This window comes from Arachis ipaensis, chromosome B3, assembly GCF_059453495.1.
Source record: "Arachis ipaensis isolate K30076 ecotype BB chromosome B3, ASM5945349v1, whole genome shotgun sequence".
Classification (NCBI taxonomy): Eukaryota; Viridiplantae; Streptophyta; class Magnoliopsida; order Fabales; family Fabaceae; genus Arachis; species Arachis ipaensis.
In genome coordinates, this window is record NC_142438.1 from 75586520 (window position 1) to 75611798 (window position 25279).

General features: G+C 36.8%; 1 protein-coding gene and 1 pseudogene across 1 annotated transcript; both read left to right on the top strand.

Moving 5' to 3' along the window:
• Positions 1-481: 481 nt before the first annotated feature.
• On the top strand, positions 482-5251 carry LOC148571164 (uncharacterized). The gene is made up of 8 exons (XM_088507230.1): positions 482-584; positions 728-901; positions 1618-2056; positions 2170-2478; positions 2906-2996; positions 3322-3511; positions 4118-4714; positions 5025-5251. Exons 1-8 carry the CDS (start codon positions 482-484, stop codon positions 5249-5251), a joined length of 2130 nt encoding a protein of 709 aa, XP_088363356.1.
• A 42-nt stretch (positions 5252-5293) lies between these two features.
• On the top strand, positions 5294-6706 carry LOC148571165 (uncharacterized; annotated as a pseudogene).
• Positions 6707-25279: the final 18573 nt, after the last annotated feature.

A 25279-nucleotide genomic window follows, 5' to 3' on the forward strand; every position in this document is an offset into this window, starting at 1 on the left:
CATTAATCAACATATATAACAAATTATCGTTAATATTAAATATACTTATTACCTTATCATGCTATATCATCAACTTGATAGTTTAAAAGGATATTTCAATCTCAGAAAATTGGTTTCACTAAATATTACCAGTGTTTCAGGGGCATCGGATCCTGCTGAGCATCCACCGGTAGTGATCTTCTGTTAACTCACAGGGAGAAAAAATCCATATCCAGTGACAAAGTCAAAGATAATGGCTAGAGTTGACAAAGATGCTTTTAATTGTTCCCGCCTGGAGGTTTTTTGTGAGCCAACGATTTTATTCGCTCTAATCCCGAGCTGTTTGCTGACTTTTCCTTGAGCAAGTAGTCGTTGCTTACTGGCCAGACACAATTGAGGTACCGCATTCTCTGATCTCGTTGACTCATTTGTCTCAAAATGGTTTTCCCTGTTTAACGCCGTTGGTTAGGTTGTTATTTTTCCCTTCCCTTGGTTTGTGTTCATGGACCACCATGGTAAGCTTGCGAGGCAACGCAGCATGGCTTTCCTGAGCAACAAAAGGCGACGACTGCAACCGTTGTTACGTGCTGACTATTCCAAGAATGGTTTGTTTTTGGTTAACCGCTATCAACTTCATTGTGTTTTTTCTCTCAATATGCCCTTCTCTGTTTCTGTTTATAAATGATCATCATTTTTTCCCGGAGGGAACCAGTCAATTTTTTTGGCTATCTAGGTTAATCTGATATAGTTGGTCTACTGAATTGCTGCTGCTATCTGCCTTATTCGGGTTCAACTTTTGTTTACATTATAGCAGATAATCCGAACATACAACGACATGTGCCATCCCAGAGCCGGATGGGTGTACCGGACATATTCCCCACACCAGCTATAACAAGGGAAGGTGACGTTACCATAGTTATTTGTACATTCTCAATCTGTCAATTACTAATTTTCCATTCAGTTACAGTCCCATCTTAGAGTTTCCTGCCATTCGATTGGATGGCCGCTCCTATGATTTAGTTGACATGCGCATTCCGGTTGTTTTAAGTTTGTTTTGTTTATATTATTTTACTACGCGACGGTTACTTGGAAACTTCTGAGCATGCCTCTAACAACTTGCTTGCGTTGCAACGTTATCTTCGTTCAACATTTCTCGAACAAGAGCCAATCGGAAGCGTGCCATAACCCAGAAGAGGTTGGATATGATGTGCATCTTAACTTTTTCCAATGCGTTAGATGCGACTAATTGGTAAAAATCACAACAAAGTCCCCCATGATTTGGTTCGGTGCTACTCCAGATCAGCATTCACACTGTCTTCAACCAAGAGTAACCGCAGCTAGGGTTGTTGCGTGATTTTGGCAGGGATTGTGGCACACATAAATTGTAATTATTTAATTAATCTCGAATTGTTTACCAAATTCTTCTTACCGATGGTAATGCAAGGATTGTTCGCAGTCATCTTTATCTCAGCTGACTGCTCCTCATTTTTCCCATGCCAACACTCTGGAAGTGCATATCTCTTCTGCATCCACTATTGAACCAGGTCAACCTCTTATTCACTTTGATTTTTTTCACACGTTACATCATGCATGCATAACTGGATCATTTAGTTCCTTTTGCTCATTTTCTTGTGGTAGATGTTTGGTCAATCAAGCTTCCTGTGAACAAATATTTTTTCTGTGGGACCAATATGTGGATTCACGAGCACCTTGCAAAATCAGGGCCGAATAACACTATATTGTTTGGCATTTGTTGCATGAGTGGCAAAGTCACTTTGCCTTTGTTGCCAATTCCGCCTCCACTATTGATGTTGTTGTTGGATGGTAGTGATGACCAAGCTATGCATTATCAAAAACATATTAGGTCTTTCAATGGTATGTTTTCATTTATATCCATGTCAGAAAAGATACAGTACACAATTAACAAGGAGACCGCTCCTCCCATGTTTGTTATTAGTAGCCAGAATTATCATTCCATAAGGAGTTTAATGCCACAACAATCTAACAAGCCAAAGTTTGCCCAACTATATTTTTATGATACTGGGAATGAGGTTCAAAACATAATTGACGCAATTAGGTGAGTTGCATTGTTTGTGCCTTCTGCCTAGCTGCTTAATTATTGATATGTTCACTACTTATGATAGGCTTACTTGGATATCTCAGTTGTTTAGTCTGTTGATGTTTTTGTAGGCACTCTGGTGAACATAAATCCATTGATCGAAAAATTGTAGCTGAACTAAGAGACATGCTTGATTCCCATAACTCCCTTGCTAAGTCGTTTTGGTATGCTAGGCAAAGATTTGCTCAAGATTCAATGACTCCGCTTCGGCTCTGTCTTATTAAGAAAAGGAGTACTGATGGTAGAAGATATAATCTGTCGTCAACGTCTGAAGTTGCAGCTCTTATTGTAGGTGACTTTGATACGAAAAACCTTGCCAGAGATGTGATCATCGAGACACATTCAAACCTTTTGAAACGAATTGATGTTAATCACCCTCAGTACCTAACTCTCCAATATCCATTGCTATTTCCATACAGAGAAGATGGTTTTAGGAATGGCATTTTAATATCAGAAGAAAGATCTAAGCAGAATACTTATAAGAGAGAAACCATTAACATGAGGGAATTTTTTTTCTTTTCGACTTCAGATGAGATCACATGAGTTGGAAGTACTACTAAAATCAAGATGCTTGTTTCAACAGTTTTTAGTGGATAGTTACACCATGGTTGAGGCTGGAAGATTGAAGTATCATAGACACCGTCAAAACAAGTTTTGCTCCCATTAACTGTAGGGGCTGTATAAGTGCCTAATTCAGGGTGAAACACAAGCTGCCAAAACTGGTCGACTAGTTATCTTGCCATCCTCCTTTATGGGTGTTCCTCGATACATGTATAACAATTGCAAAGATGCATTTGATATATGCAGGTATGCCGGCTATCCTAGCTATTTTATTACTATCACATGTAACCCAGAGTGGAACGAGGTTAAAGAATGTGTTGCCAAATATTCACTAAAGGCAAGTGACAGGCCAGACATCATCTGTAGAGTGTTTAAAAATCAAGTTGGACAAATTACTAAAAGACTTAAAGAATGGATCTATATTTGGAAAGCAAAAAGCAAGTAAGCATTTTTCACTGTATCTTTTCCAACTTCCTACTGCTATGTTAGTCTATTTTGTATCCTGTGTTGTTTTTCCCCTTACATAGTCTGCTTTTTTTTTTCTTTGGAATATTTCAGTTGTCTATACAGTTGAATTCCAGATGTGTGGCCTTCCACACTGTCACATTTTGTTGTTTATTTAACAAAATGAGAAACCAAGATCCTCCAATGATATTGAGCAGCATATCTCGGCGGAGATACCTGACGAACACATGCAACCTAAGCTCTACAAATTAGTCCAAAAGTTCATGGTTCATGTTCCATGTGGGGTGCTAAATATGAGCAGTCCGTGCATGGTCAAGGAAAAGTGTTCAAAGTTCTATCCGATGGCCTTCCATGAGAAAACAGTAATAGATAATGCAGTTTCCCAAAGTATAAACGTTCAAATAATGGTCAAACCATTAATAAGAAAAATGTTGATGTTGACAATTGATTCATTGTTCCATATAATACAAAGTTGCTTCTCAAGTATTAAATCCAACCACGCGTACGCGTCGCTAGGATTTTTTACTGGCCATGCGTAGGCATTGTCCATGTGTGCGCGTCATCTGTCAAATGCACCAGTCACGCGTACGTGTCGTCCATGTATACGCGTCGCTGCCAGCTTCTCAAAACTTCAATTTCTTGTGTTCCTTTCACTTTTGCATGCTTCCTTTCCATCCTCTAAGTCATTCCTGCCCTATAAATCCTAAAAATACTTGACAAACATATCACGACATCGATGGTAATAAAAGAGGATTAAAAATTAGCAAATTTAGGCCAAAGAAGCAAGTTTTCAATCGTAGCACAAAATTGGGAAGGAAAATGTAAAACATGCGAATTATATGCATAAGTGTGAGAATAATAGATAAAATCCACTCAATTTAATACAAAATAAACCACAAAATAGTGGTTTATCAAGTATGGTTGTCACATAAATGTTGAGTACACTTGCCAAACGTCTGCCATTAAGTATTTTTTTTAAGTATATACATAAAGGTAATGATCGTGTGACTGCGTCCTTCTTCCGATCCCACAATTCAAATGATTCGGTTGTTACTGTGGATGAAATTCAAAATTACTATGATTGTCGATATATATCTACGTGCGAGGATTCTTGGAGGCTCTTTGGTTTTGAGATTCAATTCAAAGAGCCTAACGTCATTCGCCTACCATTCCATCTGCTGAATGAGCAAAATATTTTATACGAAGATCATCAGCTTATTGAAAATGTAATTGAGAGTGCAGAATCAAAAGATAATATGTTTATTGGATGGATGGAGGTTAACAACAAATTTGATGCTGCCCGTAGGCTGACTTTCGCGGAGATGCCGTCGTATTTTGTTTGGGATAAGCAGGGACATATTTGGAAGCCTCGGAAGCAAGGTCATGTGATCGGTCGTCTCATCCATATTCCTCAGTCTCACAGAGAGGAGTACTATCTTCATATGTTATTGAATTATCAAAAAGGGTGTCAGACATTTGCTGATATTCAGTCCGTTGATGGAGTTGTCCATGACACATACAAACAAGCATGTTATGCTATCGGGCTTTTGCAAGATGATAAAAAATTCATTGATGCAATAAATGAAGCCAGTTCATGGGCGTCACCATCTTATATCAGGAGGTTCTTTGCGATGCTTTTGATGTCGAATAACATTATTCGCCCTGATATCGTTTGAGAACAATGTTGGAAATATTGTGCAGATGACATAATGTTTGACAACAGATAGATTCCAAGTAAAATTTGCGTTAGTTGGCACCATTATATTTTTCTAATGCTAAATTCACATTTGATTGTAAAAAAAAATCTTTTTATTAATTGTTTCTTGTGTTTTTTCCGAGTTAAATTTTATTATCGTGCCAAAGTGTTTTGTTACATTCATCTTTTCTGTTGTGGATTTAGGTTTCGAGCGTTTCGCTAACGAGATCATGTCCACCACTCTCGCCAAGATTGAAGAATTGTTGCAGTTGAATGGTAGGACCCTAAAAGAATTTAGCGACCTGCCGTTTCCGGATTTGCTGGATTCCGTAGAGCCTCGTGACACGGTGTTCCTTGATGAGCTCAATTTCAATAAGAACGAGTTGGCAACTATTTCTGTCGATTTAGTTTCCCGCTTAAATCAAAACTAGCGTGTTGCGTACGATACAATCTTTAATGCAGTCAGCCGTGACATGGGTGGATTTTTCTTTGTGTATGGATATGGTGGAACTGGGAAGACTTTTCTTTGGAATTCACTATCCACTTCGATAAGGTCGAAAGGTCAAATTGTTCTCAACGTTGCATCTAGCGAAATTGCAACATTATTGTTACCAAATGGCCGAACTGCTCATTCACGATTTAAGGTTCTGCTTAGTGTTAACCAAGATTCCATATGTAATATAAGACAGGGCATGCCTTTGGCACATCTTATTTCATCTTTAAAATTAATTATATGGGATGAGGCACCTATGTTAAACAAATTTTTCTACGAAGCACTTGACAAGTGCCCTAAAGATGTTCTTCGTTTTAATCATGGATCTAAGCCTGATGCCCTGTTTGGTGGAAAAGTTGTTGTTCTTGGAGGTGATTTTCGTCAGATATTGCCTGTCATTCCTCATGGTTCTCGAGAGGATATTGTTCATGCATGTATGAATTGTTTGTACTTGTGGCAGTCTTGCCAGGTGTTGTAATTAACCGAAAACATGAGGCTGTGTGGGGCCCGCAAGATCACCGCAGTGTGGAGTTAAAGAAATTTGCTGACTGGCTGCTTCAGTTAGGTGATGGGTTATTAGGAGACAGTATAGATGGCGAATCAGTGATTAGGATACCGGACAAATTGCTATTGGATATTGAGTTACCAGCTCTTCACGATCTGGTGTTGTTCGTTTATCCTGATGTGTTACTGCATATTTCTAGCGTGGACTATTTTAAGGACAGAAGTATATTGGCACCGACACTTGATGTTGTCATGAAAGTTAACAATCATGTCATGTCTTTACTCCCTGGCAATGAAAAGGTTTATCTGAGTTCTGACACACTATTGAACGAAGATGGTCACTTAGAATCTGAATTATACACGATGAGCACAGAGTCGTTGAATGCATTGAATTGTTCTGGTATTCTGGTATTCCACAACACAGGTTAGTTCTTAAAATTGGTGTCCCTGTCATGCTTCTTTGTAATATTGACCAATCTAATGGATTGTGCAACAGTACACAGATGCAAGTTAGGCAACTTGGTGATCATATATTAAGTGCGTCATATTATCGGGTCGTAATGTTGGTCATGTTGTATTTATTCCTAGAATGAATATGGTCCCTAATAATGAAACATTACCAATCAAGTTTACCCGAAGACAGTTTCCAATTCTACTTTACTTTGCAATGACCATAAATAAGTCTCAAGGACAGACACTATCAAATGTTGGTGTGTATCTTTCAACGCCAATTTTCACACATGGTCAGCTTTATGTTGCACTCTCTTGAGTCAACAGTGCCTTGGGCCTCAAGATCTTGGTTGTTGATTCTAGTGGTATAGTCTCAAATCATACTATTAATGTTGTCTACCGAGAGGTTTTTGTCAATTTACTTCCTGCCGTTCGGTAGTGACCAAAATCTTCGTTGTTCAGCTCTCTTGCCTTGCTTTGAAGGTGTTATTCCCTTTAAATCTGTAATTATTTGTTGCGAACGTGTTATTGTTTAGTTTCATCCCACCAGCATCTTGTGATTCACGATTCAAGATCTTTGCTACTATGTTCTCGTGCTTGACACGGGTAGAACTAGTATATATATATATAAGAAATTAATAAAAATAAGTAAATCATATATATGAATGATTAAATTTTTTTTTAATATTATTAATTAAGAAAGTAATTATTACTGTAATTACTAAATATTAGATGAATAACAATAATAATGATAATGATAATATTTTAGAGGAAAATTAAATTATTGAGAGCATGAAATCTCATCTAAAATAGTTATGATGTAAAAACCAAGCTTTATTAAAATGGTATTTTGGTGTTTTTAAAATCAATAAACAGACTACTTTAGTCATTTTACAATCAAATTTTAATTTCTATAGCACTTAAAGAATCTTAATCCTTAAAAAAGTATTAATTAGCAAAAAATATCTTAATCTTTCTAAAATTAATCCTAAAAGATTATTTTAGTATATTACATAATATATATTTAAAAAAAAATATTGACACAGATAATAATCCATGCATATATCATCTTTTTACTCATCTAGATTTTCATCCTATCAATACATTCAAGAGTAATATACCAAATCAATCACCAAAAATATTTTTAGTTGGACAATTTAACCCTTAATAAATTTGAATCACCAAATTAATCGTTAATCTTTAATTTTGATAAACATATCAATTTTTACGTCAATTTTTAATAAAAAAAAAAAATTAGTCAGTCTGTATCATTCATTTAATAAAAACATATTAATCTAAAAAAAATTAAAATTCAAAGATTATTTCCTTTATTTAAACAAATAATTTAATGTGAGAATTGATTTGTCTAACAAAATAAAAATTTAGAAACTAATTTAATAATTAAAATTTATTAAAAATTAAAATATCCAACTATAAATTTTGTAGGAATTAATTTAGGATATTACTCTACATTCAAATTAGTCATCCTATCAAAAACAAACACTTTAAAAGAAGAAACATATTTATTAATCCATTTACGGTCAAGTAAATACCCACACAAAGCTACCTTCCAATCAAGTTGGACCAAGGGGTGGAACAGTGACATCCCCACCATGCACTATTTTCCATTGCAGTCCACAACAGTTGTGTAACTAGAATCTGCGCCGTTCATATTCTTTTATATTAAATCTAAATGGTGAAAATGGAATGGAACAAAATGTTTTCCTAAAATACAATGGAATACGTGATAAGTTTCCTATGTTATATTGCTCATATTAGTTCTATAAGTACTTGTGCTGAGATTTTCTAATATTTTATTCAATTTTTTCTACTTTGAGATATCATATATATTGAAGATCTTTATTGTTAATGTTTATTATTTCCCGGAATCAATACAATTTTAGAATTATATTTGGTTTATCATCATCAGAAAATTAGAATATTTTTAACTCCATATATCTTAGATTGAGTTTTGAGAATTAACAAAAATAAATATGATTTAAAACATATATTAATTTTTATCTAATAATTTATTCAAGTGTTTTAAATTACTTAATTTTTTTCTAAATTGTTAAAAACAAACTAGATAAAAATGAGATTTGAACAAAACTACTACACAATCAAAACTTTAGAATAAGCTTTTGAGATTCTTGTCTACCTAAAAAATGGAAGAACACGTGGAAATTGACCTTAGAAATAGTGTTACATAAAAATCGGATAGTTTTGGCTTCAAATATTTATGAACGTGCTCAACAAGCCAAATGTTTTTCTCTTCTTGTACACACAACAATATGAAACTGCCTCGAAGGAAAAAAGTAATCTACAACCAAAATGCAAGCGTACCTTCTATCTAGTTCAAGGAATAAAATATATCGAAATTTTCAAAGTTTAATTATTTTGTTCTTATAGTTTTATTAAAATTTTTAATTAGATTTTTATATATTTTTTTAATTAAATTCTTATACTACTTTTAATTTTATAATTAGGACATTTCTAGTATAAAAAATATTGGAGTTAATTTAATATTTTTTGATAAATTAAGTTTTATAATTAAAAAGCTAACTATATATTTGACGGTATATATTTAGAAGAAATATTATGTTAATTTTAACATTTTTGATATAGAAATGACATAATTACAAAATTAAAAATAGTATAAAAATTCAATTAAAAAAGTATAAAGATCTAATTAAAAATTTTGTAAAATTATAAAAACCAACAGAATAATTAAACCAATTTTCAACACACAAATGACTCTTTCTTTCACGGTATAATGGTATATATGAGTCAAATCAATCCTAGAAGAACTAACAAAGTTTTGTTCGAAATTTTCTAAGCGTTCATTATTAGTTTCACATTTTAGATTAAATTTTAATGATTAACAAATGACAAATATAATCTTATAATTTCATTAATTAATTCATTACTAATGATTTAATTTGCTCAATTTCTGAAGTACTAGAGAATATTTCTCTAAGTAATTTACTGCAAACCAAAAAGGTATAAGGCTTGAAAATGCTATATTTAATGCTCAAACACCTCAGGATGTAAGTTTGAGTTTAGTACTTATTTTAGAAGCTACGACAAAATGACAGAAATTATTTTTAATATGGAAATAAAGATTATGTTTTGGTTGAATATTGACATTTGAAGTATATTACAGTATTGTAGAAATTATTCAATACGCTCTTTACGTGTTGCAACACGTCCTCACGTGTTGGTTAAGATGGTGTCACATGTTCAACACGTCTCCACGTGTTGATCAAGATATTACCACGTGTCTAACACGCCCTTACTTGTTGATTTTTCACCTACAAAATTCACATATCTGTAATTACACCAAATAATTTCATTTCTAACAAAAACACCAATATTTTTTCCATATAAATAAAAATCAGCCACATAATGATTCATAGATCATATAAGTAAGATATAAAAAACTCCTACACCTTAGAAAAATATTCAAATTCAAGGATATATTTTGGTTCCAAATTATAAACGTGCTCAACAAGCTAAAATGTTTAAAAGAAAAAATTTCTCACTCATATGCTAGAAGTGTAGAAAAGGTTACTAAAAGCTCTTTATTAGAGAGGCTGTATTTGTACTTCCGGCTTGCACATTTCAAGAAATCAAGTTGATTGCGAAGAAAGAAAATGTTTTCAATATTCATTTGCCAAGCAGCATATTAAATACATGTCAAGGAACCTGTAAAGGATAAGAAGTTTGCATTGTAACAAAATACTACTCATTTGTTTTCAAGTATTGTTTATTCTTTTTATTCTTTTTTCATTGTAATAAGCTATCCCCAAATCAGAAAAGTTAATATAATATTTTTGTAATCTTAGTTGTTTATTACACACCAAATTTACAAATACAATCTAAAATAGTTTTTATCTTTGATATTTCTTAAAATAAGGATTTTAGAAGTTACAAATGTTTTATATACATTTATTATTCTTTGTAGTATATAATACATTCGTGACCAAACTTAAACCAAAAAAACTTGAAAAATATCTAAAGTTTTTAGATCATTTTAGTTGATTTGAGTCAAATTTAACCTAAAAAAAATTTATGCAATAATATCTGAAAATTCTTAAATAAGTTGTGATTCAAATTATCTTAATTGAAGAAAACTTGAATAAAAAATATCTTGTAAATACTTATTCAAATAATGAAACTTTCAAGTCGGTTGGAGACTCAGTATAGACCTTGTTAGCCAAATCAATATACACTTTTGTATATTTCTTCTCAACTCTATTTATTGATATTTACTTTATTTGAATTTGGCAGGACAGGAGTAATATTAGAAAATAAGAACAGCATTACTATTGAATAATTAATTCGGTACGAATTTTCAGTCTCCAACAACCAAGTCGAGTTTACAACGACTCCAAGATAGTCAGTTCTTAAATTAACGGACACTATCAAACACAGAACCTTGTGCTACAACAATACCTATCTAAGGTTAAGGAACTAATCGCCGAATTCAATAGGGTGACTATCCAGCACATTCCCAGGGAAAAGAGCGCAAGAGCTGACCTGCTCTCCAAACTGGCAAGCACCAAGTCATGCTCAAGAAACCGTTCATTAATCCAAGAAGTCATAAAAACACCTTCCATCACGGACACCTACTTGACAAACTTGCCCTTGTCCAGTCACCACTCTTGGACTTATTTGATTCTCAGGTACCTCACCACCGGAGACTTGCCCGAAGACCCGAAAGAGGCAAAATATTTGAAGCGGGATGCCACAAAGTACACCACAATAGTAGGACAGTTATATAAGAGAGGACTGTCCCAACCCCTCCTCAAGTGCATAAAGCTCGGTCAAACGGACTACATACTTCGTGAAATTCACGAAGGATGTTGCGGCCACCATGTTAGAGGCAAGACTCTAGCCTAGAAAGTTATCCGAGCTGGATACTTTTGGCCTACCATCATCAAAGATGTCCTCCAACTAGTCAAAAGCTGTAGATAGTGCCAAGTGCACGCTGACCTCTACCAAGTGGCCCCGCATCAGCTCAGTATGCTAACGGCAGAACGCCCTTTCAGAATTTAGGAAATTGACTTCGTAGGCCCCTTTCCCACGGCTCTCGGGCAACTCAAATTTTTCATAGTGGCTATCGATTATTACACCAAGTGGATCGAGACTGAAGCACTAGCCATAATCATAGCCACTCAATGCCAAAAATTATTTTAGAGTCAAGTCATAACCTGGTTCGGGATCCCAGAGATCGTGATCTCAGATAATGGGACCCAGTTTGATAATAAGCGCTTCAGGGAGTTCCTGGAAGGATTTGGCATCTCACAGAAGTTTAGCTCAGTGGAACATCCACAAATCAATAGCCAAGTAGAGACAGCCAACAAAGTCATCCTAAAAGTGCTCAAGAAAAGGCTAGACGAAGCCAAAGGACTTCGAGCTTACAAGCTCGACTCCATACTCTGGTCGTACCAAACATCTCCCCAGAGCTCGACCAGGAAGCCCCCTTCAGGCTAACATATGGCCTAGAAGCCGTTATTCCCGTTGAGGTTGGAGAACCCATCCCTTGAAGGACCGTCAGAGAACATGACGAAGCCGCAGAACGAGATCTCGTAGATGAAGTTAGAAGCATAGCCCGCCTACAAGAACTCACCTTAAAACAAAAGGTAAGCTTGAGATATAGCCAAAAAGTGGTAAAACGGAATTCCAAACAAGGAGATCTGGTATTATGACGCAAAGACATTGCCCCCTACCCCGGAAGAAGGAAAGCTAACTCCCAACTAGAAAGACCCTACCGAGTTAAGTCTGTAATCAGGAAGGGAGCATACAAGCTGGAACGATTTAATGGCACCGAGCTACTAAGGTCATGGAATGCTGCGAACATATGGCGTTACTACTCATAGGCGAACTCTACCGAGTTGATAACTCTAGCAAATTTTAAGGTTTATTTACAGATTTTGTATTTCTTTTATTTTTTCGATTGTCATGTTCATGTTAATTTGTTTTTTCGAGCACTCTTTCCTACCCAAAGATAATATGAGGTTTTAACGAGGCTCGACCTTTAATAAATAGGTTATTCATTCAAAAGAAAAGACTTTCCTTATTTTTTACATTTTTGCCAAATGAAAACAGTACGAACAAAACAGCCACCCCGGGACCGATCACTCCCGAGGCCAATAAAACGGATATCCAAAAACAAAATAAGCATGAAATCTGACCCACCAAGAGGCCCAAACAAAGTTCATAATGAACGGCCTAAAAGGCCACCAAGGCAGTGTATACATGTCGAACAAACGACTTACAAACATAAACAATTCTTTACAAAACATAAAAGTAAAAATTACTCTAAGTCAACAATCTCCCCGTCCTTCACGGTTCAGAAGGCCCCTAACACCGACACATCCACATCGGGAGACAACACCTGAACTTGGGCTTTCAAAGCTTCCTCGATCCCCGGAATAGCATCTTTGGCGTCGACGAGTAGGCCTTCTTTATCCTTCTTTAGCTACGCAACCTCGGTCTTTAGTGATTCCACCTCGGAACAAGCGGAAGACACCTCTAGCTCAGCATTGCCAGCCTACTTTCGAGTTCGAGCAAGCTGTGAGACAAGCTCGGTCTCCCACTCGAAAAGACATAGGATCTCTGAACTAACCTCCTTAGCATCCTTCGCAGCTTTCTACCAAGCAGTATCAACATCCTCCAGCTGCTCTTAAGCGTACCGTCCTCTGCCTGAGAATGGCAAAACTTGCCATCTAGAAGGAGCACTTGGGTCAGCATCGGTTCCATCTTCTGCATAATGGCAGTAGAGTAGAGAAGAGCCCGATAAACAGACTTGGCCTGGCCTGCAAGGTTGCAATGATAGAAGAACTCCTCGGTACCCGAAAGGAGATGCTTGTCAATGAAGGCTAGAGCCTCAAAATCCTTATCTATCACAGAAGTAACACTAACCTCCTCTTCCAAATTCTCACCACCCTTAACTAGCCTCTTCCGCTTCTTGCTGGACTGAGTGACGGGGATCTCGATGACCTCGGCATCGGCACCAGTTGCCCTGGCAACAACCACCTCTTGAGACACCACTTTGCAAACCCAACTGGGAAACAACCAAAGGAGTTGACAGCGAGTCCCCCTCACCCCCAGTCTTTGAGTCACGAAGGAAAGAGTACTTCAACCTCGCCAAAGTCGTTTGCCCGCCAGCCATCTCAACTATAAAAACAAAGCAAAGCAAAAACCACAAGTTACAAACTCGGAAATAAAAGCAACAAAAACACAAACTTAGAAATTCAAAATAAGGGGAAAACCTACCACATAAGATTTACCCGCCTCAGGATCCCCCATCACATAGCCAAGATTCAATGGCCTATCCCTGAAATTTGCCAATAAAATGTCGGCGATATCTTTGTTCTCAGGAGTCAGACCCCCATAAGTTATCCTTGTCAGATAGGAGGCCCCGCCCCGAAATTCCAATAAGTAGCAATTCGGTGCTCACCCTCCAAGGTCAACCAAAATGAGTGATGACCTCGGGTGGGGCGAACCTTGAAATACTCTGCCTTAAAACCGTGGAACGAATCCTCTGAAAATATGACGATTCGACTGAGACCGGAAGGAGATATAGCCCTTCCGATTCTTCCCTTCCTTATGCAGAATAATACAAAGAAAGAAAAACAAAAACACCTCAACTTGAGCCTAGATCTCCAAGAAGTCACATACTAGCTCAAACGTCTAAATGGCCGCCCAGCTGTTCGGATGCAACTGGGTCGGCTCCACGAGAACCCTACTCAAAAGAGCCATGGTGAAAACCAAAAAGGGAGGCCAAACCCCCAACTTTGTAAATAGTGGTTCGTGAATCCACACTCGGGAACTCGGAGGGAATGCAAGTTAATGTAGCATATCCTCTTGTTCTCATCAGCAAACACGAGTTCATACTAACGTTCCGCCTTGCCTCCGCCGCATACGGCCCTGTCATCTCGAAGTTTTTTAAGATCACCCTCACCCAATCTAGAAGGTATACCTAAAACATTGGAGGTCATCCAATGGTAATGGTCCGGTATACTCCTAGCCCGAAAAAGCAGACCCGGATTTTTTTGAACCGCCCTCTACCAAATTATACCTATAACCAAAAGGGACACCACCGTCAACCCACTCCCCAGAAATACAGAGAACATAAAACCTACTAGATTTCATACTACACCAAAATAGTGGCAACTCCCCCCCCCCCATTTTACTACTACAACACAAAAGAAAGCCCAAAAATAAAAGCATGAAATAGTATAAAAAAACAACGAAGTGAAAAATATAAAAGCTGAAGAAAGGCACCAACCTATTCTCAGAAACCAAAGAAAAATGACAAAACAGGATGGGCGCAAGGAAATGCAGCACCAACAAGGAGTACGGCAACTAATCCGAAAGAGCAGCGCCAGAAACTAGCAAAAAATGCCCAGAGAATTAGAAAAGAGAGCAGAAAGGCAATAGAAAAATGGAGAAATGAAGAAGGCAGTTATAAAAGAAGAGAAATAAAACCCCCAAAGTTTTAATGAACATGTGGAGGGACAAGGGGTATGGAGGGACAAGGGGTAAAACTGGAAAAAAGACGACAACCTATCTTTCCAACTAAGCATCATTATGATGCCTTGGAAAGCATAACAAAAAATCCCATCATTGAGAAACGCAACGAATAGATGCTGGGACGGCCCAGCACTTGACCACGAGATCACGGACTCCCAAACTACAGAGAACCGAACTCACCAGCCAGCGATGAGACCAAGCAAATATGCTCTCACAATCTGTGGACAACTGTTCCGGACCTGGTGTTTGGGGCTCCAAATTGCCCAACGACAACCCGATTCTCGAGCCCAAATCGTCTCTACGGCCCAAACAGGCCAGAAGACCGAGAATCTCTAACCAACATTCAAATTCAAATATCTTCCTTATCCTGGCTAACTGATAAAATAAGATAATACGAAAAACTATATAAAAGGGAGTCTAAAGCTCTTCCAGGTACATTACACACCATTAACCTATACTTCTTAGACCCATTATAACTTGAGCGTCGAAGTATTTTTGCAGGTATCACCTCCCTCTTAGATCCATTAACCTATACCTCCAAAGGTTCGATCGCGTCATCACCAAAACTGGCGAGTCTCTGATCCTTCCATCAACCCGTACCAGCAACGTATCGTACAAGTGTAAACTAATTTTTAAAAGTATATTCTTAGATTCTTTTAAAAACATATCTAACTTTTTAATAAAAAATACCATTTGTATAATAAAGTTAGCCATTATGTATTTTTGTATAGATACATATATAGTTTAATTTATTTTAATCTGTATTTTATATTTTAATATATATTCTACACTAGTGACTAATTTTAGTGTACACTTAACATGATTGATTTTTTATTTATTTATCAAATGTAGAGTAAGATGCTTGTATTTCTTAATGCAATCACTTTAAAAAATTTTACCAAATTAGATCTGACTAAGAATATTAAAAATAATAAGTTTTTCATTTTTTTTGTATTGAAAACTTTTAAAAAGTATATTAAAAATACAAAAGTTTAATTTTTAATAAAAATTTGAGTAAATTATCATTTTTGACCATGAATATATAATACATTGAGAAATTTACTTCCAAAAAAACTAAATTGACTTTGTACACATAAAAGATGAATTTTTGTTGATAAAATTATCCAAATTCTAAAAAATTATTCAAAATTTTTAATCTACCCTTCCTAATCTAAATTACTCCTCCTCCGATTTCCAAACTTTTTGTAGCCACCACCCAATCCCTAATTTTTTAACACCACTGTCTAAACCCTTCACTTTTGGGTGAGGAACTATTCGATTGTTGCTTTAATGGCGGGCTAGAGAAACTTGCTTCGCGCATGACGTTGCTGATGCTTGGGTCATCGATGATGGATATGATGAACTACTCGAGCTCAACCTTGACAGCAAGGAGTAACTGATGCTGCTGCTTCGGGTAGCCATGGCGCTAGTGAGTTTGTGCACGCTTCAAAAGTGCGTTGGATATTAGTGGCTCAAAGGAGGGCGACGCCAACAATATCGCCGCATGTACAATGACATTGTCTGTGTTGAGTTTTTGGGCTCCCTTCCTATGTGGAGAAAAATCCCAAATATTAGTATCCAAACCCATAAATAGTTGAAGTGGCTGAGGTGAGTTAGAGTTGAAAGAGAGGTCATTTTGAAAGGAGAACACCAAACACTAGAGAGAAAAGAGGAGAGAAAGTTATTTTCGCACATACACAAAGCTGTCTTTGTAAATTGGTCACTGCAGATTCGTTAACTGTTGGATCGAGCTCAAATTTGGACAGTGTGTTCTACACATCTGGTTTCTTTGATTTCACCGTTCGGATCTTCGATTCGATGTTTGTAGCTGGAGATATTGGTCACGCACAGTAGCTCTATTTTTGTTGTATTTTCATCTTCTTGTTCTTGTTTTGAAAGCTTTGAAGCTTGGGTTGTTTGGCTTGTTGTATACACATTTTGTGCAGTAATTTGTTACTCTTTGTACCCTATTTTTCATCATAGTGAAGCTATTTCCTGGTCTTGGTGACTCGTGGTTTTTACTTCTCTCATTGAGGAGGTTTTCCACGTTAAAAATCTTGGTGTGTTAGCTTGTCTCTAATTTCTGATTTATGTGATCTTTCCGCTGCTAATGGGTATTATTGTGCTGGTCTTAATACTTGTTGTGAGTGGATATTGTTGCTCCTCTAATTCTTGCAAGTAGGAAATTGTGTGTTTTATTCCTATCAATTGGCATCAGAGCTCAGTTTTGGGTATTTGGTTATAACTTGCTTGAAAGATGGAGGCAAATAATTCTACTAGGATGATAAGTTTGAATGGCACTAATTACTATCTATGGAAGGGCAAAATGAAGGATTTGTTGTTTGTCAAAAATCTACATTTACCCGTATTTTCTACACAAAAACCAGAATTTAAAATAGATGAAGAATGGGAGTTTGAACACCAACAAGTTTGTGGTTTTATTAGGCAATGGGTGAATGATAATGTTTACAATCACATTGCTAATGAGACTCATGCTAGGGCTTTGTGGAATCAAATTGAATCCTTGTATGCTTCCAAGTCTGGCAATAATAAATTGTACTTGTTGAATATGTTGATGAATTTGAGATATAAGGAGGAGCCACAAGTATTAGATCACTTGAATAAATTTCAAGGAGTTGTGGATCAGTTTTCAAGCATGGGAATCAAGTTTGAAGATGAGGTTCAAGGATTGTGGTTGCTAAATACTCTACCAGATTCTTGGGAGACATTTCGTATCTCTCTTACTAATTCTGCTCCGAATGGTAAAGTGAGCATGCAACTTGTTAAAGTGGTATTTTAAATGAAGAGATGAGAAGGAAGACACAGAATTCTTCGTCACACTCTGAAATGTTAGTCACTGAAACCAGGGGGAGAAATCAGAATAGAGTTCAAAAGGGTAGAGGTAAAAGCAGGAGCAAATTTAAGAGAAGATACAAGAATGTTGAGTGTTACTACTGTCACAAAATGGGCTACGTTAAAAAATATTGCTATCTTTGGAAAAAGAAAAACAAAGGTAAGCAAGAAAAGAAGGATGGTAGTGGTAATGATCGTGTATCTTCTATTTCAGATGATCTTCTTACTGTTGATATTGCTGATTATGAGTACAAGGTCAATCGTGTTTCTGATGATGAGTTCAGCTGGGTAATTGATAGTGGCACCTCAATACATGTTACACCGAAGAAGGAGTTCTTCACTTTTTATACTCCATGTAATTTTGGAGTGCTTAAGATGGGTAATGATGGTTTAGCCAAGGTTATTGGTGTAGGAGATGTTTGTCTTGAGACTAATATAGGAATAAAACAGCTACTCAAAGATGTTAGACACGCTCCAGATGTTCGCTTGAATTTGGTTTCAATTAAAAGGCTTGATAATGAAGGCTTTGTAAACACTTTCGGCTTTGGACAATGGAAGCTTACTAAAGGTAACTTAGTGGTGGCTCAAGAAAAAGCTACTTCAAGTTTGTATATGATGCATGCCATGATTGCAAAAGGTAGTGTGAATGCTATTGAAAGTAAAGAAGTTTGTAGCTTGTGGCACAGACGACTTGGTCATATTAGTGAAAAAGGACTTAATTATTTGACTCGAAAGGATGCTCTTTCAGGTTTGAAGAATGTAGAGTTGGAGAAATGTTCTCATTGCATGGATAGCAAAGAAAGAAGATTATCCTTCAAGAAGCATCAACCTTCAAGAAAATCAGACTTCTTGGAATTGGTGCACTCCGATATTTGTGGTCATTTGAAGGTACGATCTTTTAGTGGAGCTATTTACTTTATTACTTTTATTGATGATCATTCAAGAAAGCTTTGGACTTATGCTTTGAAAATAAAGAACCAAGCTTTGGAAAAGTTCAAACAATTCCAAGCTTTGGTTGAGAGGCAAATAGGTAAAAAACTTAAATGTATTTGCACTGATAATGGTGGTGAGTATTGTAGACCATTTGATGAGTATTTCAAGTAGCAAGGCATTAGGCATGAAAAGACACCTCCTAAAATACCTCAGTTAAATGGTTTGGCAGAAAAGATGAACATTGATTGAAAGAGTTAGGTGTATGCTTACTGAAGCTAAGCTACCTAAAGTCTTTTAGGGTGAAGCGCTACTTACAGTGGCTCATGTGATTAATCTGAGTCCTACAATTGCTTTAGATAATGATATTTTGGATCATATTTGGTCGGACAAAGATGTCTCGTATGGTCACTTGAGATTCTTTGGATGCAAAGCATTTGTTCATGTTCCAAAGGATGAGAGGTCCAAGTTGGATGTGAAGACGAGGCAGTGCATTTTTATTGGGTATGGTCAAGATGAGTTTGGTTACAGGCTTTATGATCTAGTTGAAAAGAAGCTTGTAAGAAGCCGTGATGTAGAGTTTATTGAAAATCAGACCATTGAGGACATTGAAAAGGCAAAGAAGAGTCAATCACAAGAGAGCAGTGACTTGACTTATGTAGATCCAGTTCAGCCTCCTCCTTTGTCAGAACTAGCAGAGAATCAAGATCAGGAGCATATGCAGCAAAATGAGCCTTTGGTTCCTGATGAACAGGAGATGGGAGATCTGATTGATGCTCCAGTTGATGATGATGCTGATAATCAACCTGAGCTACCTGGAGATCTACTAGGTTTCTATCCTAGGAGGTCTACTAGAGAGCGATGACCTTCAATGAGGTATCCTTCTAATGAGTATGTGACATTTACTGATGGATATGTGACCTTGACTGATGGGGGAGAACCTGAATGCTGTGCGGAAGCTATGGAAGGCGACGACAATAAGAAATGGTTTAATGCATTGCAAGATGAAATGAAATCCTTGCATGATAATTAAATATTTGAGCTTGTGAAGTTGCCAAAAGGGAAGAAAGCTTTGCAGAACAGGCGGGTTTATAGGTTGAAGCATGAAGAAAATTCTCAGTGTCCAAGGTACAAGGCTAGATTGGTGGTCAAGGGCAACAGGCAGAAAAAGGGAGTTGACTATAATGAAATCTTTTCACTGGTTGTGAGAAGATCTTCTATTAGGACTATTTTGAGTTTGGCTGCAAGTCTTGATTTAGAGATAGAGTAGATGGATGTGAAAACTGCTTTCCTTCATGGCGATCTTAAGGATGAAATTTACATGGAACAACCTGAAGTTTCATGGTAAAGGGCAAAGAGGATCATGTTTGCAAACTGAAGAAGAGCTTGTATGGCTTGAAGCAAGCTCCAAGACAATGGTACAAGAAGTTCGAGTCTGTTATGGCATAACAAGGCTACAAGAAGACTACTTCTGATCATTGTGTATTTGTTAAACATTTTTCTAGTAATGATTTTATTATCCTTTTGATATATGTTGATGACATGCTTATTGTTGGTCAGAATGCTTCTAAGATTGATATGTTGAAGAAGCAACTTGCAATGTCATTTGCAATGAAGGACCTTGGGCTGGCAAAGGAGATTCTTGGTATAAGAATCGAGTGTGATAGAAAGGGGAAGAAACTTTAGTTGTCACAGGAGAAATGCATAGAGACAATATTGCACAGGTTTCAAATGGATAAAGCAAAGGCCGTCAGTACTCCTTTTGCTACACACTTCAAATTGAGTTGCAAGTAAAGTCCATCAAGTGATGAAGAGATGAAAGACATGGAAAAAGTTCCATATGCATCAGCCATGGGTAGTTTAATGTATGCTATGGTGTGCACAAGACCGGATATAGCTCATGCTGTTGGTTGTGTTAGCCGTTTTGTTTCAAACCCAGGAAGAGAGCATTGGAATGCTGTAAAATGGATAATGAGATATCTTCGTGGTACTTCTAACATGAAGTTGTGTTATGGAAGTGATAAGCCTATTCTAGTTAGTTACACTGACTCAGACATGGCAGGAGATATTGACTCTAGAAGGTCCATTTCAGGCTTCTTGATCAACTTTGCAGGTGGAGCTGTGTCTTGGCAACCTAGATTGCAGAAATTTGTTGCTTTGTCTACTACCGAGGCCGAGTTTATTGCCATTATCGAAGCGTGCAAGGAGATGCTTTGGATGAAGAAATTCTTAAAGGAACACGGGTTTACTTAAGAGAGGTATGTGTTATTTTGTGATAGTCAAAGTGCTATACATCTTGGTAAAAACTCTACCTTTCATTCTCGATCCAAACATATTGATATGAGGTATCATTGGATACGTGATGTTTTGGATGCTGAGTTGTTGGAACTTGAAAATGTTCATACTGATGAGAATGGTTCTGATATGATGACCAAGGCATTACCAAGATGGAAGTTTGAAGTTTTTTGCTTAATCGGCGGATTGAAGGTTACCTCCACATAGTCATGAGGGGGAGATTTGTTGGGTTTTTGGGCTCCCTTCCTATGTGGAGAAAAATCCCAAATATTAGTATCCAATCCCATGAATAGTTGAAGTGGCTGAGGTGAGTTAGGGTTGAGAGAGAGAGGTCATTTTGAAAGGAAAACACCAAACACTAGAGAGAAAAGAAGAGAGAAAGTTATTTTTGCATATACATAAAGCTGTCTCTGTAAATTGGTCACTACAGATTTATTAACCGTTGGATCAAGCTCAAATTTGGACAGTATGTTCTAAACATCTGATTCTTTGATTTCACTGTTCGGATCTTCGATTCGATGTCTGTAACTGGAGATATTGGCCATGCACAGTAGCTCTATTTTTGTGGTATTTTCATCTTCTTGTTCTTGTTTTAAAAGCTTTGAAACTTGGGTTGTTTGGCTTGTTGTATGCACGTTTTGTGCAGTAATTTGTGACTTTCTTGTATTCTATTTTTCATCATAGTGAAGCTATTTCCTGGTCTTGGTGACTCGTGATTTTTACTTCTCTCATTGAGGAGGTTTTTCACGTTAAAAATCTTGGTGTGTTAGCTTGTGTTTCTAATTTCTGGTTTATGTGATTTTTCCGCTGCTATTGGGTATTATTGTGCTGGTGTTAATACTTGTTGTGAGTGGATATTGTTGCTCCTCTAATTCTTACAAGTAGAAAATTGTGTATTTTATTCCTATCAGTCTGCATGTGATTGCAGTAGCTGGCAGTGGTTGAGAATTCTTGCCACCTCTAAAGTTAAGGTCTGTTGGATGGTGCTCAATCAAGACATCAGAGATTACATTCACATAATTTTGAACATGCCCATCATCACCATTTATCAAATAAGGATATAGCAAAAGCATCTTACATTAACACAACTCAAAATAATCTATGCAAAGAAAAAATGCACACCACATTTAAGTAGATTATAAGACCACGTCACAAAATCATTGTACAAATTTGACATTTGAATATATGGACGTTGAAAATTTTAGACAAAAACTTGATCGAAAGTATCCACATAATTTAATTGGTAGGAGACCCGAGTGATCTTTTTTTTTTTTAACAAAAGAAGCTCAACACAATAAAGTGGAGCAGTGTGGAACTAAGCGCACTAGAAACAAGACATAACACACATAACTAGTATAACCCGTTGTCATCTCCGGCATTGCCATCAACAACCAAACGGATTAACTCCACCCCATTCCTTATAACTCGAAAATGACATAATCTTTACACCTTCAACACTTGTTTCTGAGCTCTGAAAAACTCTGCTATTCCGCTCCAACCAAATGTTCCAAATAACTGCACAAAATCCTATTAGCCATTTCTTTTGCTCCGACTTTTCGCCTGGTACTCCAGTCCAACTCTTGAGGAACTCTTTAATGGACCCCGGTATGGCCCATGCTCTATCAGTAAACTTCAACCAAGCACACCATACCTGCCATGTAAACTCACAGGCAAAAAACAAGTGATGAACAAATTCTCTACCCTTTTTACACAATACACATATATTATCATTATGATTAATAATGCCCAGTCTACTCAGCCTCTCCTTTGTGTTGACACTGCCTACTAAAACAAACCATATAAATAGTTTAACTCTTGGAGGAACCAAGCCTCTCCAAATCGAGCTAGTGTAGCTGTAACTTGTGATATCTTCTGGAAGAGTCCCTTTCTGCAGCACCTGCACAAAAGAATTAGTAGAAAAAATACCTTTTTTTGCCAAATTTCTATACAATTGAGTCCTCTCTATCACTCATTAATCTTACAGCCCGTAATCGGTCATGAAGTTGATTGAGCAACTCTAACTCCCATTGGAATAGTTCTCTCCTCCACTGGAAGTTCCAGACCCACTTGATGACAAGTCATCTTAGCCTAGTTTCACTAGCCTTTTTCTTTTGTTTTCAATTGATTTTATGCACTTTCTTAAGCCATAAGCAAGCCAATAGGGTAGATTTCCATGTTTCCTTTGATTCAATCAACCATGGATGAATTCATGCACTTTCATGAGATTTTATGCTATAATTGTCATATATTATGAAAGAAACACAATCTCATGATTTGGGGCATAGCTTTGATTGTTTTGATTGATTGATGATAGGTGAAAAGAGTTTTGAAGAAGGTTGAAGAAAGAAGGAATGGCTAGGAGCAAGAGAGAACAAAAAGCTTGAGCCAAAGTTTGCCTCAAACTTTAGCTCAAACTTTTGGAAGAATTGAAAACACCCCAGAGGAAAAAAGCTTGAGCCAAAGTTTGCCTCAAACTTTAGCTCAAACTTTTGGGAAAAAAGCTTGAGCCAATGTTTGCCTCAAACTTTTTGGCAAACGTTGGCATCACAAAACCTACACCCTGGAGGAGAAAAGCTTGCGCCAACGTTTGCCTCAAACTTTTTGGCAAACGTTGGCGCCACACTTGCACACCCTAGAGGAGAAAAGCTTGCGCCAACGTTTGCCTCAAGCTTTTTGGCAAACGTTGGCGCCACACATATACACAAGGGGACCAACGTTTGAGCAAAAGTTTGACCTCAAACTTTAGCCCAAACGTTGGTAGCAGCAAGTGAAGCCATCTGGTATAAAAAGTTTGAGTAAAAGTTTGCCTCAAACTTTTACTCAAACTTTTATGATTCTTGACCCGGTTCACAATGGGTTTCTCTTCAACTCCAAGAGCAATCAACAGAGACTCTTATCAACCCAATTCCATCAAGAGCAAAGGCCCAATTCAAGGCTTGAAGACCATTTGAAGAAAGTGTATAAATAGCTTAGGATTTAAGTTTTAAAGGGAGCTTTTCCTTAGAGAATTTTCAGAACAGTTACAGTGGAGAGCACCTTGACATTTTTGCATTGTTGTTTTTAGAATTCAAGAGAATTAGGGAGGAGAATTGATCTCTCTTCTTCCTTGTTCTTGTTTGAGCACTTTTTACTTTTCTTGTTTCGGATCTTGGGTGGAGAATTGAAGAACTTCTGTTTCAATCTCACCTTGAGATCTCGTTTAATTTTCTGCATAATTGAATTTCCATTTCTGTTAACTGCTTCGGCTTCTACTCTTCTGCAATTTACATTTCTTTATTTCCTTTGCAATTGTTCTTGCTAGATATAGGAAGGCAGTGAGATCTAGACTTGGCTATCTAGTCTCTTGAGTCCTGAGATCTATAACTTTCAATTTTAATTTCCTTGTTTCGTTGTCACACCAAGCTTATTCTCATTTTCATTTAAGATCCGGTTTAATTGAATCCATTTTTTACATTCCTGTTTGTTGAATTTTTCTTTTTCTTGTTTAATTTCTGCAAATCCATTTCCCAATTCCCTTTACAATTCAAGCCATTTACATTTCTTGCACTTTAAGATTCTGCAATTTACATTTCTTGCGTTCTAAGTTTCTACCATTTAATTTCTTGTTCTTTAAGATTCAGCACTTTATTTTCTGTTCTCTTTAATTTCATGCAATTTACCCATTCCCTTTACTTTCCATGCAATTTAAATTCTGTTAATCACAAATCACTCAACCAAATCTTGATTCGCTTGACTAAATCAACCACTAAACTGAAATTGCTCAATCCTTCAATCCCTGTGGGATCGACCTCACTCACGTGAGTTATTATTACTTGATACGACCCGGTGCACTTGCCGGTGAGTTTTGTGTGTTTGGAATTCATTTTCTGAAAATACACATCAAGTTTTTGGCGCCGTTGCCGGGGATTGAAATAGATTGACAATGATTAAGTAAAGTGGAGATCTAGATCAAGCACTTTTTCTTTTCTGTTTCTTTAATTTTTGACTGACACACTAACTGTTTGAAATTTTGCTTAAACTAAACTTCATTCTAGCAATAGATTGAAGTGTTACTGGTGGTGTTTCTTTTGTTTTGTTTGTATGTCAGGTACAGGGAGATCCATTCCTGTTTTATCTGAAACTGACCAGAGAACTCTTAGAAGGTTAAGAAGAGCTGAAAGAGGGAAAAATATTGTTGGAGAGGAAGAATCTGAGGAAGAATATCACGAGATGGAAGGAGATCCATCTAATCCAGGAGGAGGGGTTAACAATAACCCACAACAGAGGAGAGTACTGGCCTCTTATACCTTTGCAAATGCTAGACATTGTGGAAGCAGCATTCTCACCCCTAATGTCAATGTAAATAACTTTGAACTGAAGCCACAACTCATCACATTGGTCCAAAACAACTGCT